At 41.1% G+C, this 21264-nt stretch overlaps 2 protein-coding genes across 2 annotated transcripts; both read left to right on the top strand.

Annotated features, from left to right (window-relative positions):
* The first annotated feature begins 8460 nt into the window (after window positions 1–8460).
* LOC112188383 (uclacyanin-2) lies at window positions 8461–9446 on the top strand. The gene is made up of 2 exons (XM_024327490.2): window positions 8461–8623; window positions 9238–9446. Exons 1-2 carry the CDS (start codon window positions 8461–8463, stop codon window positions 9444–9446), a joined length of 372 nt encoding a protein of 123 aa, XP_024183258.1.
* Window positions 9447–20021: 10575 nt separating this feature from the next.
* LOC112182687 (uclacyanin-2-like) lies at window positions 20022–20795 on the top strand. Its single transcript, XM_024321202.2, has 2 exons — window positions 20022–20187; window positions 20593–20795. The coding sequence occupies exons 1-2, from the start codon at window positions 20022–20024 to the stop codon at window positions 20793–20795; spliced, it is 369 nt and encodes a 122-aa protein (XP_024176970.1).
* Window positions 20796–21264: the final 469 nt, after the last annotated feature.

The raw sequence follows: 21264 nt of genomic DNA, 5'->3' as shown, positions 1-21264 counted from the left end.
GGCCAATGTAGAGATGCTGTGGCAAAAGGGCGCCATCGACTGGGCGAAAGCGGTGATGCCGGTCGTGCATCCAAGTAAGGAAGCTCCGCCGACAATAAGTACCGCTCCTACTGCCGCACCTGGTCGTGTTGGAGCAGGCTCGGGTAGCGGGGAGAGCGGCGGGCTTCCAGAGGGCGACTCTCAGCGGACGCCTACGCAGTCGGAGGTGTCCTGCGCCGGGTTCCTGGTGGCCCACACCCGGGCGGATGGCACAATAGAGACCCCCAGTCCCACAGCCCGAGGGTCCGACCAGACGAGCCTCTCCCATCCGCCGCAGGCCGCCAGGGGAAATGCCGAAGGTAGCGGAGCCGACCTTGCCAACCCCGTCAACCCCGCCAACCCCTGAATAGGAGTAGGAAAGTTTTTGTAGCCGCTGAGGCATAAATACTTTATGTAAATTCAGTTTGGATATGAATGAAATTTTGGAACCCAAGCTTCTATACTTGTTTTTCTTTGTGATAATGTGTGTGCCACTAGATGTCTTGACACTTACTTTTGGTCATGAATGAAACACTAAAGGAATTAAAATTGGTCCAAGTGCACAATGTAGCAGATGTAGTCCGCAGACTGGCGTTGCCAGTTGCCCTCAGTGCTAACTGAAAGGAAGAGGTTGATCTTCCTCTTGTTAATGAGGAGAGAGGAGAGAACCTTTTATAGTTGAGGAAGAGGTTGATCTTCCTCTTGTTTCCGATGTGGGACTGATGTGCTTCGATTCCCAGTGTCTGGAGCTTCTGATGCTATCTTGACGCGGCGCGTGGCGGCGCGTCAGCGGTGATCTGGGGGTGGTCCAGGGCTTAAGCGGTAGCCTGCCTGGCCGTGCCTTCGCAGGTCATCCCTTTGGTGGGACTCGGTACCTCTGGCGGTACAATGAGCGTGGCCCATTATAGCTAATTATGCTCGTGCTGGCACATGTAGGTACACATATGTATATATACATACACACCTTGATTTCTCTTATCTCAACATGCATAAAGTACTTCATGTTGTATGGTACTGAGCCTTATGCTTCTCCCTTGTGTATATATATAGCTTACGGCATATATACTTATGCTCATGGTCATCTCATCAATTCTATCAAATTCCTTTCAGTTAAGGCTAAAGCATATGCCAAAATCATATGATCATTACTCTTCAATATCATGTATGTGCTAGTAATCGAGTTTTCACCCATGCCTTGTCTTTAAACACAATTCATGTATATATGCTTCATTTATCTATTAGCTATACACATGCGCTTCATTCTCACCCATAGACTCATACATTTTGATTGAGGTCATTCAATTTGCAATTGACATTCAAGCATAAGGGATTACAATCATACACACAGTATATTTGGCTTACATTCTAACAGGTAGACAATCACGTACTCTCCATGAGTTGATGAGTATATGCCTACTAACAATATACTTATAATAATTCACATAATATGCTTAAGTACCTTGTCTCAAATATGCTTCTTGGCATTAGAATTGCACTTTTTGACATTCAAAATAGCAATGAACTTGGTCCATGCCCAATCTAGTCAAGTCTAGCTCAATTTATGAATTGATACTTTCAAAGTGATTATTTGTGCATATATCTCTATATATAGGCTCAAGGGCCTAGTACTTACATGATGACTTATAAAAATGGTTCTTTGACATTTTCGTTATCACTTTGAAATCCACACTAGAGGCACACAACCAAATATGTCATTTTGTTGTCAACTACAACATTGCTTATACACTTTGCTTAAAATTTTATCAAAGTACATATATAAGCTATTAGTGTTGATTTTACAAACTCATGTACTAATCACCTAGTTTGTTTCAAGGAGACATAATCACCGATCACATTTCCAATTAGCGAAATCATCACCCTTCGACTAAGGTACTTTGTCGGAGCAATGGAGCCTCATGCTTGGATAACTCCAACATGATTTAGGTACTTATATTAATTCCAACTCCAACTCGCTCCAAATCGGCATACGACTATATCTTATTTTTACGCTCTTGCAATTAGAGCCATTGCCATGCCTTTACATGCTTTTACTACTTTTAAGCATGCCTACAATATACCACACTTGATATGCATTTACATGCTTCTATGACTTTAAGCATGTGTTCACTATGTATCAATGTTACTAGTACGTCTACCATGCTAAATATGCCATGCTTTATGTCTCCATGACCTCTAAGTATGTTTACAACAATATCAAAAATGTTATTAGCAACTTTACTACTAGTACATGCTATACACATGCCATGCTTAAATCAATTTAATGTGACACTCACTTAAACAAACTATGCCACATCTAGAAGCTTGTGACACTTAAGACTTAATTAAACATACTCGGATAACGACTTACTTGGTCATCGAGCACGGCCACGACTTGCTTGGGCCACGCCTCGCATGCTCGCACAACGCCTACCCGCTCAACTACACCCTACTTGCTCCAATACAACCTAACTCGCTCAAACATATCCAACATGCTTTAGTTAAAGCTCCAAGTTCACAATGCTTCATAGTATTCACCGGGAGCTACTATCAAATTTTATATGGACACCCATCACACTTGCAATTATATAATATGCATGTCATATGGCCATAAGATCCATATATTATTACTTGCTATACTTATTTGTCATTGTTCATACAATTACAAACTTTATATATACTCTATATGTGAATATGTTGTCTAGCCTTCGGCTCATCATGTTTTGTCAAACTCCCCCTACGGGAAAGAGACCTAAATGGGTCTAGACTCCATGAGTCTATGGTCCATGACCAATCGCTATGCGGTAAGGCAACGCCTGATAACCCTCTCACTAGCTCTAACACTCATGCATTCTCGGCACCCCTGAACTTCACACTCTTGCCTTCACGGCACCTCTGAGCTTCTCGCTCACGAGCTTTAACGCTCACTCCTTCAAGGCACCCCTGAGCTTCCCGCTCACGAGCTTTAACCTTCATGCCTCCGCAGCATCCCCTGAGCTTCCCGCTCACAAGCTCTAACGCTCATGCCTTCCCTGCACCCCCGAGCTTTCACTCACTAGCTCTAACGCTCATGCATTCTCGGCACCCCTGAACTTCACACTCTTGCCTTCACGACACCTCCGAGCTTCCCGCTCACGAGCTTTAACGCTCACTCCTTCACGGCACCCCTGAGCTTCCCGCTCACGAGCTTTAACCTTCATGCTTCCGTAGCATCCCCTGAGCTTCCTTCTCACGAGCTCTAACTCTCATGCCTTCCCGGCACCCCGGAGCTTCCGCTCACTAGCTCTAACGCTCATGCATTCTCGGCACCCCTGAGTTTCGCGCCTCCGAGCTTCCTGCTCACGAGCTCTAACGCTCACTCCTTCACGGCACCCCTGAGCTTCCCTCTCACGAGCTCCAACCTTCATGCCTTCACAGCATCCCCTGAGCTTCCCGCTCACGAGCTCTAACACTCAGGCCTTCCTGGCATCCCCGAGCTTCCCACTCTTGCCTTCACGGCACCCCCGAGCTTCCCGCTCACTAGCTCTAACGCTCATGCATTCACAGCACCCTCGAGCTTCACGCTCACGCCTTCACGGCACCCCCGAGCTTCCCGCTCATGCCTTCACGGCACCCCCGAGCTTCCAGTTCACGCCTTCACGGCACCCCCGAGATTTCCACTCACGCCTTCCCAGCACCCCTGAGCTTTACGCTCATGCCTTCACGGCACCCCCGAGTTTCCCGCCCATGCCTTCCCGGCACCCCGAGATTCCCCCTCCTGCCTTCCCGGCAACCCCGAGCTGGGCTATCTTGCCTTCACAGCAGCCCTGAACTTCACTCTTACGCCTTCACGGCACCCCCGAGCTTCACGCTCACGCCTTCCCGACACCCTCGAGCTTCCCGCTCACACCTTCTAGGCACCCCCGAGCTTCGCGCTCTTGCCTTCACGATACCCCAGAGCTTCACGCTCATGCCTTCACGACACCCCCGATCTTCATGCTCTTGCCTTCTGGCATTCTCGACCTTTACACGCACGTTTCTCAATATAATACACATTAATGGAACATTGAATTCTTCTACCATTTTTCCTTTGCCACAAATCGAATTCTTTTCAAGTTCCATTAATATGAGCGAAAACCAAACAAACACAAGCATTCATGTAGCCATCGTTCATGAGTTACGAACTCTTGCCCCTTCATGGCACTCATGCAACTTACACCTCACGAGCGTATCCCCGTCAACTCGACCTCGTTCATTTTCTTGCGCTCATCACGTATTCATCATATGCAATTCACATGCTCATTCTTAGTAAGCTCACACAACCATATGTGTTCTCGAGTTTATACGTCATAACCGATCATACTCGGCGCCATTCACACATATACATCAACCTGTATCATGCACCTCGTATATTCTTATATGCCAATGCATATCAATGCAACTCACATACGTTGCAAAATACAATACGCATTCTACATGTGCATGTTCCTATATTTGTTTTACAGGTCCCTTCTTGCTTATGGAGTTCGGGGACTTGAATGGGCTAGGCGTCTCTCGGATGTTACTTATGCTTGATGATATCGTGTGAATAACTTCCCAACCAAGAAGCTCATCTTATTTGGGGACTTCGGGGACTTATAGATACCTCTCACTAGCATGACTAATTTGTTATCTCACCAAGCATAAAGTAACACCCTCTGGGGACTCACAAGCCATGGTGGGGCCCAACCACGACATACATGTTGTATCCCGATATACAACCTACCCTATGGTAGTCAGAAGCGGCCAAGACCTCATCGGGAACCAACCTTCCCGGCCTTGCCAAGTTACCTTCACAAACATGCTTTCTAAGACTAGAATAGTGGTTTTGCATCCCACATTGAAGAAAATGTAAAGGAGAGGGGTTTCCTTACCTATAAAAGGGATCACTCCTCCGACTTAGAATCCACTCTATTACACACTTTGTAATCCTCTTGGGCCGCAAGGCCCAACACACATAGTTAAAGCTTTCAAGTGGACGTAGTTTCTCGCTAAGGCGAGAGACGAACCACTATACTTCTCGTTTCTCATTTACTCTCTCTCTCTCTCTCTCTCTCTCTAAACATTAATTAGAGCCTTCGGTTTCTTAACATTAACAAATGGCACACCCAAAAATGCGTAAGTGCGATATATCTGGCTTGTACCCAGTCACTAGCTGTAACATAGAATAAGGTTAGGTAGCAGTGGTTCGTAGATGAATTAGCGTGGCTGCATGCAGTATTGCATATCCCCAAGCGGAAATAGGGAGATTGGTGTGCATTACCAATGTCCGAGCTATCATTTGTAGTGGCTTAATAGCAGCTTCCGCGAGACCATTTTAGGTATGAACATGGGGAACTGGATGCTCTATATCAATCCCCAGTGACATGCAATCATCATCGAACGTTTTTGATATAAATTCCCTAGCATTATCAAGTCAAAATGACTTAATTGGGTGGTCTGGGCAGTGAGCCTGTAGACAGATAATTTGGGCTAGGAGTTTAGCATAAACAGCATTTTGAGTAGACAACAGTGTGAAATGTGACCAGCGTGTTGACGCATCAACCAATACCATAAAGTATTTAAAAGGTCCGAATGATAGTTGAATTGATCCTCATATATCCCATTGGATTCTCTGTAAGAACAGAATGAGTATTTTGAGATTCTTTACGTAGGACGGTCTCGATCCTAATTTCTCTAAGGAACAGGCTTTGCAAAATGAGCGAGGGGCCTTAGAGGCAACTAATGAGGATTTTGGTTAGGTCTAAGCGTCTAAAGCGCTATTCGAAGCAAAATTGGTGATTACATTACCCATCATGGCTTTGGGACTATGGGAAGTTGCATCCATGGCACCATGGCCATGGGTGACACCATTTATGGCGTTGTTAATAGGTACCGTGGTGGCCCTAGGCATGCGGTGGATGATGACTGCACCAGTAGTGGCTGCGGCGGTGGTCACACTAAGTCCGCGAATCGATCTTTGATTCTTTCTTTGTTTCGCTTGAAAGAATGGATGTTCGTGTGACAGTCAGTCATCATATCACGACTAGGATGTCCTAGTCAGTCATGCCAAACCCAAAATGTGTCAGAATCCAAGAGATCTTCTCTTATTACGTTATTGGATTCAATAGGTCGAGTGGTAGTGATATAAAGTCAACTAGATTGACACATAAGCTTCTCTAAGATACGCTTTCGTCCGCAATCATTAGAGGTAATGCAAAGGAACTCTTTTCCGTTCTCAGTATGCGTTTCCGCATGGAATCCATTGGCTCAGATATCTTTAAAGCTCAATCAGGTTCTATTTGCCTTAGAAGCGTAGAGAGCTTCTGTGACATTAATCCAGGTGCCATTTGACAAGAGGAATTGGGTCATTCCATGTCCTTGAACTAATCCTGATGGCCCAGTCATCGTAGTAACAGAGGGATATGTAGGCAACATTTCCAAAAATAATTGCTTATGGCGGAGAATGGTGTGTGTAGTCACACTATCCACAAGACATTACAGTTCCCCAAAATCCATTCCTAAAAGAAAAAAACTCGTAATTAAAAAGGAGTTATAATGAAAAGAACTCAACTTTTATTAATAAGCCAACAAAATTACATCATTGTCTCTTTAACTATAGAGAATCTAATCCAAAAAGCTAGCTAATGCAAAACAATGGTAGTCGTCTAACTTTTTCAGTAACTTCAAAGCAAATGTGACCAGGTGAGTAGAGAGAGGTCTGTGGAGCAAGGCTCGCTTAAGTATCACTTATCTCAAAACCTTCCTAGACATCACACTTACTTTGGGTGAGCCTAGTATGAAGAAAGACTAAACCATTGCCATTTACTACCAAAATAATATGGCAATTGCCTACATCTCTCGGAAAATATAACAAACTTAATCAAAATCACCAGTCTCTAGATCTTGGCCTTTGAAGTCTTCCACCCTCAGATCGAGATCGCCATCTTGATCTTCTTGTTCCATATAATGTGCTTCCATTGCTTCATGATACATCTTATATGCGTTTGCAACATTCTGGGATGCTTTACATGCCTTGGCCCAATGTCCGGATGTTGGTGTGCTGACTAGTATGCTTGTGTGAGGGGTGTGCTAGTATGGTGTGCTCTATATAATGGCTCTTTACTGCCCTCTGGGCAAGTCATGATTGTACTGCTTGCTGAATTGCATAATGGATGACCTTTTCAACTAAAAAAAAAAAATTATCTTAACAGAATTCATAATTTTTCATGTTGTACATAAAAAATGGGATACTCTATTAGAGTGATGGCTCTTTCTATTTTTTGAGCACGCCCAAAACCTTTTAGGCGACGTATGATAAAATTTATATATAGATCCAGCTCTAGTTGGATGATCCGCTCCCAATGAGGCCCAAAGATCTTTTCCACACCCAAAATAAGTAAGCCAACCCAATCAGCCTAGGCAAGCTTGAAGCCAAAACAGGCCAACAACACCACCAAGAACAGCGCCTAGATCTGCCACACGCTTCTTGGAAATGCAAATGTCACTCGCTGCAATGCCATCGTAGAAACCGATCTGATAGGAGCATGAAATGCGTATAATATAATGTTTATTTTCTTGTATTATGTTTTACTTTTCTCTTTATTATATAGTATTTATGTCTGTTTTATTTTGACATAGGCACTCATTCCGAAGTCTCAAAACATTAATAAATCCACTAGCATCTTCATCGAATAGGAAAAAAATTAATGGCTGAATCCTGAACGATGTGGTACGATAGCTAGGAGTAGTTCTAGTAGTGGACTTGGCTTAGCTAGTAGAGTAGGGACCGATTCAATACGAATGGGTTTCCCTCTAAAATTAATGGGTTACAAGAATGATGAATCTGAAATGATGAAAACTAGATCTGGAATGATGAATCTGCCCAAGTGTTCTGACGTTTTTTCTTTTGCATCCGTTAGTATTTCGATTTTCGAGTGTTTTTGTATTGGAGAACGACTGCAGGTTCCTCACAATATATATTTCATTAATTTTTGACAGGAAACGAATGAAATGCTTACGCGGAGTATCATGACACAGTGACACACAATTACCAAGAGAAACGATAGCACTAGCCCTTGGAGCTTCAAATTTTCTCAATAGTAAGTGTTACTGTTTCGAAAGATCCCGCCACAACTGTTTTTGTCCCGGCCAGGCCGGACGCGGAGAAAACCAGGAGACTAGAATAAAGCGTATCTATATGACATAATTAGATGCGAATTATTAACCTTTGTTCTGATCCTTATAACAAGAACAAAGCCCTGAGGGCATTTTCAAATATTCCTTCATAACGACCAGACCAAAGCTCCAGTACTATTGCTTTCGACCAAGAAATATATATATATATATATATGTGTGTGTGTGTGTGTGTGTGTATGCATGCTTGTTATTGCTTAATTAACCACAAACAGAAACATTAAGAATTATTTGCTAGCCTAAGTGTTTAATATGGCAGTGGCAAAATACTCGGCTCTTGCTCTGATTGCGTTTCTGGTTTCTCCGATCATGGTGATGGTGATGGCAAATCAGTCATACGAAGTTGACTGGTCAATTGGAGTTGATTTCACTGATTTTGCTACTCAAAATACTTTCTTTGCTGGAGATGTATTAAGTGAGTGATCTAGAACTATGGCAGCTTATTAGCTTTATTATATACCAGATTCATTTGCTGCATTTCTCAACTTTTTCTCTGGAAACAGACCACCACATTTGAATGTTCCTATTTTGCCAAATGCAATACCGGATTAATTCCATAACTTTTGTGTTAATATCAATTATGGTGTCAATAATCCATTATGAACCAGACTGGATGAGAGTAGATGAACAATCGAATTTTGAAACGTTCAATTCTCGATATTATCCCTGATCTTTGTTAAATTTGCACAATATATGGTGGCATTCGGACTTTTTACCTAAGTTAGATCATTGTCTACTACTGTTAATTTGTCATCAATTTCCTTTGATGGAATAGGTATATATTACTTTATTTTGTTTAACAGACTAATTTGTACAAGCAAGTAACTTATGATTATATATATATTATTCATATCTTAATCGATGTTTTGTCTTCTTCTTTTTTTTTCTCAGATTTTCATTACGATAACGCTAATCAGAATTTTGTTTAACATACTAATTTGTTCGTGCAAGTAATAAGTTATGATTATATATTATTCAAATGTTAATTGATGTTTTGTCTTTTTGTTTTTTTGTTTTTTGTTTTTCCAGATTTTCATTACGATAGCGCTAGTCACAATTTGCTTATAGCAACAGATAGTGATGCATTTGATCAATGCCAGATGACACCGAACTTGGGTTTTTATAAAAGTGGCAATGAAGCATTAACCTTGGTTGAACCTGGAAACTATTATTTCATGTGTGAGTATAATTGCAAATCTGATGGCATGAAGATGTCAGTGTATGTGAACAATATGTAACAAATGCATGCCTCTGTGGAGAGGAATTTGTGACAAGTTGTGTCACGCTCCGATTTTCAAACAGAGTTAATAAATAAATAAACAAACATAGATACTTTAGGCGTGATGGTTCAGACATCAATATAAAATACCTGAAAACTTTTTTTAAAGAACAAGTAAACAAAGAAGCCCTAAATCCACAACGTCAATGTAGACTCATTCTTAAGGGTCATATATTATATTACACTAAGTTCATAAATTAAACTGAATCTACAATTCAATAAGTAAACAAACTCACCACACTCACTACACAAGCGGAAGACGAACAAGTTTCTAAACATATACGTGCAACAGCATAATACCTCTCAGCTCCAATCACGTTCACCCTAACCTACATGATAAACGTACCCCTACACCATCGAATATTGTACTGGGTTGCAAACAACAATCTCAGTAAACTTATGAAATCTCGTGTGAATAAACTCAAAACAACTAACAGAACACATGCTTAAACCATCTCAACCTAACAAAATCGATATACAATTATCACGATAATTAACATCAAGTTCATACCCTGCAGTAATATTCTTTCATAAGTTAATTCATGACTAAAACCTATATGCCTGACTCTCAACTTAGCAACTAATTATACAAGACTTCAACTAAAAAAAATCAAACTTAAGTAACGTTTTAAAACATTTAAAACCTCAATAATCCAAAATCGTCCTCCATTTATCTCAACCGAATAATTGTCACCTCAGTGATGTTTCAAAATCATTAAAATCTCAACAACCACTTCTCAAAAAAATTTAAAGCATTCATGATTTAAATCAAGTAAAAAGTAATCCCTGCATATGAATTAGTTTAGGAGATCGATCACATCAAAAGTACATCAAGCAAATCATAGTAATCTCTGCATATAAGTTAGTTCAGGAGATCACATTAAAATCAAATCAGTAGAAGTCACAGTAATCCTTGCTTATCGATTAGTTCAGGAGATTACATTAAAACCAATCAATTCAGAAAACAGTAATCTCTGCATATAATTTAGTTCAAGAGATTACGAAAGAAAATAAGCAATTCATTAATAGAAATAAACTAAAAATATCAATATACATTCATCTACTGATAACACCAAACACCACATCAACAAACTCAAACATCAACCACTCAACAATAATCCATATCCTTTTCATTATAATCATCACACAGATCACCACACTGGTAATCACCATACTGGTTCCGCCACACAGGTCCTACTGCATATAGACTATCACCATATTGGTCACCACTTTGGTTATCATCACTTCATATACAATTTCATCATTCTCAAAACAATAACAAAAACCTTTTTAAAAAATAATTTTCACACCTCAAACCATCAGCCAAAATCGTATATACTTCATTCAAAACTCAAAACTGGCAAAACCGTCTTTTCTTCCCAAGTCCATTTATTTCCCTCAGAATCACATTGTGCAATAGTAATGAACAAAACACGCAAAACATTTGACTATTGTTTAGCTTCTTGTTCAATCATGAGATTCACATTGCGTGATTTGTTATGTGGAAAAGATTATGTGTTTAAGGTCAGTCCAACACCTCATGACTTGCTCTTGTGTCTCTAACTCTTAACCTTGCCAGTCTTCTTTGCAAATTTGTGATTTAATTTGCTTCAAGTGAGTTTGTGTGGAAGAAGAAGAAGAGTAAAAATCTTGAAATGATCGTTTTAGCCCTTAAAGTGGGCTTTATGGTCATAGTTAACGTCCGATTTGGACAAAGCATGAGAGATTGGACACAGAAGACTAAAACTGAGAAGCTTGGGTGGTAAAAATTTTAAATTGAGAGTACAGGGGGTGAAATGATGACACCTCCAAACTTCAGGGGGGTAAAATGAAATTAACCTTAGACACACACACATGTACATAATTTATTTATTTTTGGTTAAAACAGGAGTCGGGAAGAGCAAAGTGCTCTCCCACCCCAAATTTATTGAAATAAAGATAATGTACAATCTAATAGGATGGCACAACAGCCAAACCCCTGGAGAACAATGTGAGTGACATCAAATTTAAACAATACAACTAACATAAAGAGAAAGGACAAATTAATGAAAACGAAAGTTAGGGAGACCAAGCTTATCTCGTCGACATTGGTCCTGAATGAAATGAGGAGGCTCGTCCCACCAAGTCAATGCAGACAATGATAAACCAATATTAGCAAGAGCATCTGCCACTTGATTACCTTCCCTGAAAATATGAGAAGATCGGAAGTGCATCTAAGATATGCGATGCAAACAATTACCCCATGCCACTGGTAAACGCCATGGAACAAGATGAGGATCTCGAAGAAAATTAAGCACAAGTGTTGAATCCACCTCAAGCCAAATATGCTTCCATTCCCTAACCCAAGAAAGCTCAATAGCTTGAATAACTGCCATGACCTCTGCATCAATAGAGCTAGGAATATCAAGGTTAGAAGCAAAAGCACCAAGGAATGAACAATGAAAATCTCAAAAAACTCCACCAAAACCCGCTCTCCCTGAAACACTTTGCCATTCACCATCAGTATTAATCCTAATCCAACCTAAGATAGGAGGGTGCCAATTAACTTCAGTAATCCTAGGAGCCGGTCGAGAACGACAATTTAATCCAAAATTCTTCAAGACTCAAAACTCTGTTAAAGAATTAGACATACAACCTGAGGCTAATTTGCTAGATGCCTTCATGTGCCCCATAATTAATTGACTTGCTGCATCAACAACAATGGTACAATTCTCATGCCTCATTTTATTCCTCACTTTCCAAATAAACCACAAGGTAGTGGTATAGCATATTAACCAAACCTCCCCGAGCTGTAGGCTACGTCCCACACACCCCCAATGCAATAAATCAATTAAGGTATGTGGCAGGTTACTTAGCTCAAATAAACAAGCCCATCTATTCCATAATGATGCCGCAAAAGAACAGTTCAAAAATATATGCAGTAGAGACTCTCTAGCCAAACCACCAAGAACACAACGAGAAGCCAAAGCAATCCCTCGACGCTGCAATAAATCCTCTGATAACACCCTACCTCGCAACACTTTCCAAGAATGAAGAGAAATACGAGGGATAATGAATGTAGACCATATAAGCTTGCCCCAATCCATGAGTGGAAGGCGTGGGCGAAGAAAATGGAATGCCTCTTTTGCTGTTAGCTCTCCGGAAGATGAAGGAACCCATATCAACTTATCAGGCATATCCAGAACTATAGAAATAGGAACATTATCAATTAACTTACATATGCCTAAAAAATGAAATTGAAGCAAAGAAGGAAAGTTCCATGCCCCATTATGAATATAGTCAGCTACCAAATCATCCTTAAGTGCAGACATACATGTATGAGATCCAAAAAAAATCCATGAGAGGTTTGCCCATGAAGTTATCATGCCAAAAAGAAACAGATCGTCCAGAGCCAATAATCCATTGTGTGTTCTCTTGGACCTGAGCCCAAAAGCGCTTAACACCCGGCCAAATAGAAGAACAAGCATAAGATCGACGCAAGACAGTATTACGCCAAAAGCAAGCTCGAAGGAAAGAACAACCTGTCGAAGTTGAGGAGAAAACCTCCCAACTCTTCTTGAGAATGAGGGAATGATTTAGAAAAACAAGTTGTTTTAATCCCAAGCCGCCTTCCTCCAGCGAAGTACAATATGTTCTCCAAGAAACTAAAGGAACTCCTCTCTTATCAATGGACCCAGACCAAAGAAAATTCCTACACCACACCTCCAATCTTCGCAATAAAGAGACAGGCCACTGATAAACTTGGAAGCTATATACAAGCATACTATGGAAAACAGATTTCAACAATTAGAGTCATCCTGCCATGGAGAGAAGGGAACCTGTCCAGCTAGATAGACGGACTTGAATTCTATCAACAATTGGTTGAAAATGAGATGCGCGGGGCTTACCTCGAAAAATAGGCACACCTAAGTAGGAGAATGGAACCTTCCCTATAGGAATACCCAAAGAAGTAGCAATAGAATGCCTTCGATAATGACTATGCTTGCTTAGAAAAACATGAGACTTAGCCTTATTAATTAGCTAGCCTGAATTATGCCCATACTCCTAAAAAAAAGACATAACCACATGCAAAGATTGATGATCACCACGACAGAATACAATCACGTCATCTGCAAACAAGACATGTGAAGGAGACAATACCCCTCGTGGAGATGATATTGGGCAGAACCTACCGCTATTTACAAGCATAGACAACCCCCTGCTCAAAACCTCCTCTGCTAAGCAGAAAAGAAGCGGCGATAATGGATCCCCCTACCGTACACCTCGTCCACATGAGAAGTAACCAACAGATCAGCCATTAACTAATAAGGAGAGCTTAGCAGAAGATAGGAGAACACACCCAATTAACAAAGATTGGGGTAAAACCAAAAGCCTCCAAAACACGAACAAGGAAATCCCAAGAAAGTGTATCAAAGGCCTTTGTTATATCCAACTTTATAGCTACATTCCCTCTGCGACATTTAGAATCCAACAAATTGATACACTCCGATGTTGTAACAATACAATCAGCAATATTATGTCCTGAAACAAAAGCATGCTGTTGTGGAGAAATTATTCTTGAAGCAATGGAAGCAAGTCGAAGAGACAAAATCTTTGGGATGATCTTGAAAACAAAATTAGCAAGTGCAATAGGCCGAAATTGCTTAATAGAATCTGCATGATCCACCTTTGGAATCAGAATAATAAGACTTGAATTAAAAGAGCCTGGTAAAGTACCATGTTGGAAGAAGAATAGAACTGCACTAGTTACATCAGTCCTAACATGCAATGAAAAATGCCCATTAAACCCGTCAGGACCAGGAGCACTATCTAGGTCCATACTCTTTCTTGCCAAGAGAATCTCCTCTGAAGAAGGAATAGCCGTGAGAGACACATTCTCATCATCAGTAACCATAGAAGGAATAACCCGACTGATAAGTCCAGTATCATGAGTATCTGCAGGGTTAGCAAAGAGGTCTGAATAATATTCAACTATATGATTTTGAATAGCAAGAGGATCCTTAAAAACCTGATCACCATCTCTAAGAAGAGTAATAGAGGATCGAGACCATTTAGCCCGACACATAGCATGAAAGAAAGATGTGTTACGATCACCCTCAGAAAGCCAACGCAAACGAGATTTTTCCTTCCAAAACAACTCTTGCAAACGTAAAGATTCTGACAAATTAGCCTGAAGCTCACTCTCCTTAGCAAAATCCGCATCAGAACCCCCAGTAGAAGATATACTTTGTTGAATAGAAACCAACTCAGCAAGGTCAAAGTCAACTTGCCTATGAACATCACCAAAAACTCGTAGTTTATGTTGCAAAATAGATAATGGACAACCATGCATGCTAACTGAGTCCCAATGTTGCTTGACAAAGGCATGAAACTCCCCATACTCCAACCACATCCTTCGAAATCTAAAGAAACTCTGACGAGCTCCAAAAGCATTAGAGAAAGACATAAGAAGTGGATTATGATCAGAACATAACCTGGGCAATGTACTACAATCAAAAGTATCCCAACTATCAATCCAAGACAAATTTGCAAGACATCTATCAAGTCTCTCTTCAACATTTCCTCTTATCCCATGTCTACGAACCCATGTGAATTCAGCCCCGTGTGTATCAACGTGAATAAGTTCACAGACATCAGACATAGCTTAGAACTCCTCACATGAACGTCTACAAACTAGAGCTCCACCCTTTTTCTAATGAGCCCCAAGAATGGCATTAAAGTCACCAAAAACAAGCCAAGGGCCAGAAACAAAGTTATCTTTAATATAAGCCAAGTCTGTCCATAAAAAAAGACGACCTTCCATAGATGTACGTGCATGAACGGGAGATAGAACACAATTGACTGAGTCCAAGTCAGTCCTTGAAACTATTGTAACCGAATGAAGAAGAGAAGGTTTTCACAAAACCCACAAGTTAGGGAGAGCTAAACCCCGTTCATTGGTACCAACTATTACTAAATTCAAAGAGCTCCAAAAGTTTAACGAAAGTGAATCCAAAGAAACAAATGGCTCAGAAATACATAATACATCTGGGTTATGATCCCGAACAAACTTCTTAAGAACATCTTGAGTGGGGTCATTAGCAATGCCCCGTAGATTCCAGTAAAGAACCTTCATTTAGAGACACCCTTAGTACGGCGCAAATAAGCCTCTCGGTTAGATGCCAAGGCTGCCTGACCTTCTAAGCTTTCTTTTGAGACTTGGACTGAACAACTGTAAACTCACCTTCCACCTCCTCATGTTCTGTCTCTTCAAACCAATTAGAGAGCGGTGTAAGAGAAGCAATAGCAGTCGTGGCTGTAAGAGAGCTGCCTTCCACCATCTCTAATGAATTCTCACAATTACATATATCCTCAGCAAATGCATTTTCTTGAGTAGCACCAGCATCACTTACATGCTCAACTGGAATGGAGCCTTCTATCTCAGCCAAAACAAGCTTATTTGTAGTAATTTGAGCACATGATTGGAGCAGCCCTGCAATCCCGTTTAGACCTTGCTTCGGGGATTGAAACAGACTATCAATCCTAATCTGAACCTCCGTGGACTGAGATTCACTACCAATCCTTTTCGAAACTCGCTCAGGGGATTGAAACAGACCTTCAGTTCCATTTTGAGCTTGCTCTACGAGTTGTACCCGTCCTTCTATCCCATTATGGTTGCTCCCTGGAGATTGAATCTGGCCAACAACTGCATTCTCCCATGAGGATTGAAGCTGTCTATCCCTCCCAACCTGATCAGTCATCTGATCAATCTCACATACTAGAGATTTTTGCAAAAATGAAGGTCCTTCAACATCATCAACCCTAGGGCTTAGAGAAGAATCCACAACAATTTCTTTACCTATTCACTGCTTAGGGACATAAACTTGAGATTCCACCCTCTTCCTCTCCTTCTTCGGATGACGCCGACGTGAGGGACCCCAACCAGTCCTTGGCTGTGTCTCATCTCTAGGTACAGTAGGCTTGACATATTTGCAATTTGAAACCTGATGCCCTACATTGCCACAATGAGAACACACATCTGGTAGCTTTTCATATTCTACTCCTTGCACAAACGTTTCTCCACTCTTACGCTTGATCACTATCTCCAATGGAAGTTCGGCAGAGAGGTCAACGTCCACCAAAATCCTAGCAAAAAGGCCATACTTGCGATCCAAAGTATTAGGGTCAATTTTCACTGGGACTCCAATTCCATTGGCAATCTCGTAGAGAGTTCGAGCTTCCCAAAATTCCAATCCCAAAACCTTACCCACACCTGAGAGTTCGTGTTTTTCTGATTGGATGGTGAGAAGTTAGGCACCCACCTCATAAATCTCATTGTGCCAAGCTTGAGTGCAATAGCGCCTTTCGCCCAAACCCTAGCAAGCGAATCATCGGAGGCAAATCTGAACATGTAATATCCCTTTCCCATGGGAATAAGCTTCCATCTTCCAATATCACCCCAAAGGAGAACTAGTTTGCGCTGTAGATCAGTAGGGGAGTAGGGTTTATCCCCTGCAACCAATGGGCATGTGTTTACATTTATCAAGTCCCGATTGATGGCTAGGTTTACCAATTAAAAAACAAAAACAAAAAAAGAACAACCACCTCATCAACAAACAAGGGTAAACCTAGCAGTGGTTGGAACATTGATGGAACCATAAAGGCTAGCAGGCATCATTTTCCCTTTTTTCATACTCCTAGCCATTAGTGGCCATGCAAACGGTCGTCCACCACGTGGTCGAAGGGTTAGGAGCATTGTTTATTATCTTCGACGCCTTGTCGCGATGTGACAAATGGGCAGTACCGCTGCATCCTACTCGTTCAACATAGACCAAGTTGTACAAGTGGAGCACCTCCGCCACGGTAGGAAATTCGCAGCCAGAGAGCTTCTACAGAGCAGTTGTCGCCAACAGAATTATCCGCATGTTGACTGAAATCTGCTCGAAGGCAAGTTTTAACTCGCAAAGCATGTACTGAAAGCTTGAGACCAAAGGAAGTTTTATCCTATGTAGAGCAGACTCATGCACAGCGGCAGGCCCGTCAGGAAGGTCGGTAGGATGCTTATTAGCCGCCAATGGCCGAAGATGCACCAAGCACTTTGTAAGTCTTCTTCATCTTATAAATTTTGGGCCACGTCATGGATTTCCCAATTTTATCCACCCTAACGCCATCTGGCAATGCCCATGTAGACCCTCCACTTGTAACCCCTTCCGCCTCATCGCAGGAATTGCCCTCCCCGTGATGGGAAACACTAACACTAGTGTTACTCTGGAAGCACTCCATCTGTTGATGCCTAATTATTGTCCTCCCATGTCGCGAAACGCTCGTGTTAGTCTAGGTTCCACAGAGTAAAATATGGTTTGCAATGGCGTTTTGTCAAGAGGTTCAGGCAGTGAGATTCCTGCAACGATAAAACGAGGCAACGAATCAATGAAAACGCGGTCCATAGTGTCAAGTGACACGTCAAACCTTGACTGCTCACTGCTTGAAATCTCTATGACGTTAGGCATCCCTCAGAAATACTCTAAAACCCAAGTTAACAATCATAGTTAGATCTAACCTACCCCTTTGCTAACAATCCCTCAAGAGCGCATGAAGAACAAAGACTTGAAACCCATAAAAGAAAAAATCAGATTCATGCATATCCTACCTCTTCACCCTTTTTTCCTCAATCAAAACCTGAAATGAGAGCACCCACATCGGCGTATCCCACATCTCTCTCACCATTCTAACCAATTAACCATCTTATACACAATCAACAAAAAACAAAGAAAGAAAACTAGCAAAAGGCACAGAGGAACCAACTTGCAACAAACCGCAAAAGCAATCAAGGATCACGAACACAGAGCCATAGACCAAGGACTCCACTCAAAGAGCCGGTCTTAGGATTCTTTATCCCTCCTTAAAGATTTCTACGAAAGCTCTCTCTCTGTCTCAAAGCACAAAGACGAGTGAACTTTTTGAAAACTAGGTTGAGTGTGAAAGGTGAAGTCGAGTTCCCCGCTGAAGTATGAAACCCTCTGCCATATCAAAACCGTGGAAGCAAAAAACCGCTCTTCACCAAATCATGACACGTGTGTCACTACCCCATTATTACTTAGATTAGGCTTGTGGAGGAAAAAATATCTTGTCGAGGAGGGGGTATCTTGTCGAAGAGAAGATATCTCGTCGAGAAGAAAATTTCTTGTTGAGGAGAGAACATCTTGTCAAGGAGGAGATATCTCGTTAAGAAAGAGATATATCGTCGATGAATATTTCAATAAGATGAAACCATTTAAGGAAGATCTAAGTAAGGAGGGATTTCCTCAAGGAAATCCGAGTGAGGGACAATACCTTCGAGGCACAATATCTTTGAGGAAGAATCTTCTTAAGGTGGACATGATAAGGCGGACCGGTCAACAGAGTTGGTCAGCTCATCCGCATCAGTAGCAAGTAAACAATACTTTCCCACATCGTCTTGAGGGTGGTATCACGAATCCACTAACGCATGACTTACGGACAAAACACACCACTATCCTCACTAGTTGATATTCGCTAAACCTGATCTATAAATACTTGGTAAAGTGAACATTTCTGGTAAGCCACACATTTCATTTACCCCATATACTACTCAAACTATTACTGACTTAGGCGTTAAAGTATTTTGCAGGTACCTTCCTTTCTTGTTTCGACTCGACTTGCTTGTACCGACCCAAATTCAGAGAACGAGCGTGAAGAAATTAGCCGCAAAGCTTTCACTCACTCCAATCAGGAAAAGTGGGTGGGAAATCTTCAGCTGAATTTTTCAGCACCAACATGGCATGATGTAGATATCTTTAGCAAAAATGAGAACTACCATTCCCGTCAATTTGGCTCTTGGTCACTCTTGGATCGTTCACATTTGTTAGCGTGGGGAAGTCGGAGCCTTTAGGAAATTTCTTTTGGTTGTTCACTTTACGTTTTCCTTCATAAAATAAACAAATCGTAAGATATCAATTTGTTTACTAGAGATTGGAGATTAGAGGCGCAACGTTATTAACGAAAATTAATATTTTAGTGAAGTGTTTGACCTCAAAAACGAGTTTGGATTTCTATATTAGAGATCGGAGATTAGAGATTAGAGATCATATTAACTCGGCGGGAGGCAATATTACATTCTTTCTGATGTACGTTGATGGTGCCAATTAAGCTATGAACAACTGAGAATAAAGAGCCAGAAGGGAATCTGAATTTACGGCACTAACCATCACTGTTTCGAAAGATCCCGCCAAAACTGTTTTTGACCGGGCCCAGCCGGACGCGGAGAAAACCAAGCAGAGACTTGAATAAAGCGAATCTATATGACATAATCAGATGCGAATTATTGACCTTTGTTCTGAACTTCTGATCATTATATGATTATAACAAGAACAAAGCCCTGAAGGCATCTTCAAATATTCATTCACAACGACCAGACCAAAGCTCCACTATTGCTTTCGACCAAGAAAGGACAGACCTATATATATGCATGCTTGTTATTGCTTAATTAGCCACAAACAGAAACATTAAGACTTATTTGCTAGCCCAATTGTTTAATATGGCAGTGGCACAATACTCGGCTCTTGCTCTGATTGCGTTTCTGGTTTCTCCGATCATGGTGATGGTGATGGTGATGGCAAATTCATACGAAGTTGACTGGGCAACTGGAGTTGATTTCGCTGAGTTTGCTACTCAGAACACTTTCTTTGCTGGAGATGTATTGAGTGAGTGATCTAGAGCTTTGGCAGCTTAGCTTTATTATATACCAGATTCATTTGCTGCATTTCTCAACTTTTTCTCTGGAAACAGACCCACCACATTTGAATGTTCCTATGTATTACCCGATTCCACCACTATCAATAATCCATTATGAACCTGACTGGATGAGACTGAAAATAGTTCGAATTTCAAAACATTCAATCCTCGATATTATCCCCATTCTTTGTTAAAATTGCACAGTAGATGGTGGCATTTGGAGGTTTTAGCTAGGCTAGATCAATTAGTTTGTCATCAATTTCCTGTGATTGAATAATGTATTACTTTATTGTGTTTAACATTGTTTGTGCAAGTAAGTCATATATAATTATATGTTTTTCAGATCTTAATCGATGTTTTGTCTTGTTTCTCAGATTTTCATTATGATAGTGTTCACAACAATGTGGTTATAGCAACCGATGGTGATCAATTTGATCAATGCGAGATGGAACCGAACTTGGGTTATTATCAAAGTGGCAATGAAGCATTTACCTTGGGTGAAGCTGGATACTATTATTTCATGTGCGGTTATCACTGCAAATCTGATGGCATGAAAATGTCAGTGTTTGTGCACTAGCTAGATATTTGTAACAAATGCATGCCTGTGAGATCTCAGAATTTCCGCTTTGTATTTAAATAGAAAAAATAATTTTGAGCTACTTTTGCTTGTTAAAGTCTTTTAATTTTCAGAATTACAATTTTTTCAAAATTTGTCTTTCGAGCCTGTAGAGTTACGAGTTCATAGGAATTTTCGGATATCCGAGCTATTTTTAATGATCTTTGGAAGTTGGTATTATCCAAGAATTAATTAAAAATAGATTTATAAGGCTGTTAATCTGGAGCGTCCATTTTAATCACCGCAAGATCTAGACCGTCAGATTAAACTATAAATAAGCTTGGATCAGCTTGAGAAGCATCAGATTGCAATCCCAGACCGACCCATTTTGCAGGCAGCGACACGACCCAACGATTTCTTCACTTTCCGGCCACCGCCTTAAGTCGCACCGGCGTCGTTAGCTTCGTCTTGACGACGGGAAGAGGAGACC

Source organism: Rosa chinensis, chromosome 1, assembly GCF_002994745.2.
Source record: "Rosa chinensis cultivar Old Blush chromosome 1, RchiOBHm-V2, whole genome shotgun sequence".
In the NCBI taxonomy this organism is placed as follows: Eukaryota; Viridiplantae; Streptophyta; class Magnoliopsida; order Rosales; family Rosaceae; genus Rosa; species Rosa chinensis.
The sequence above is the reverse complement of the archived record's forward strand: the minus strand, read 5'-3'. Positions and strand labels throughout refer to the sequence as shown.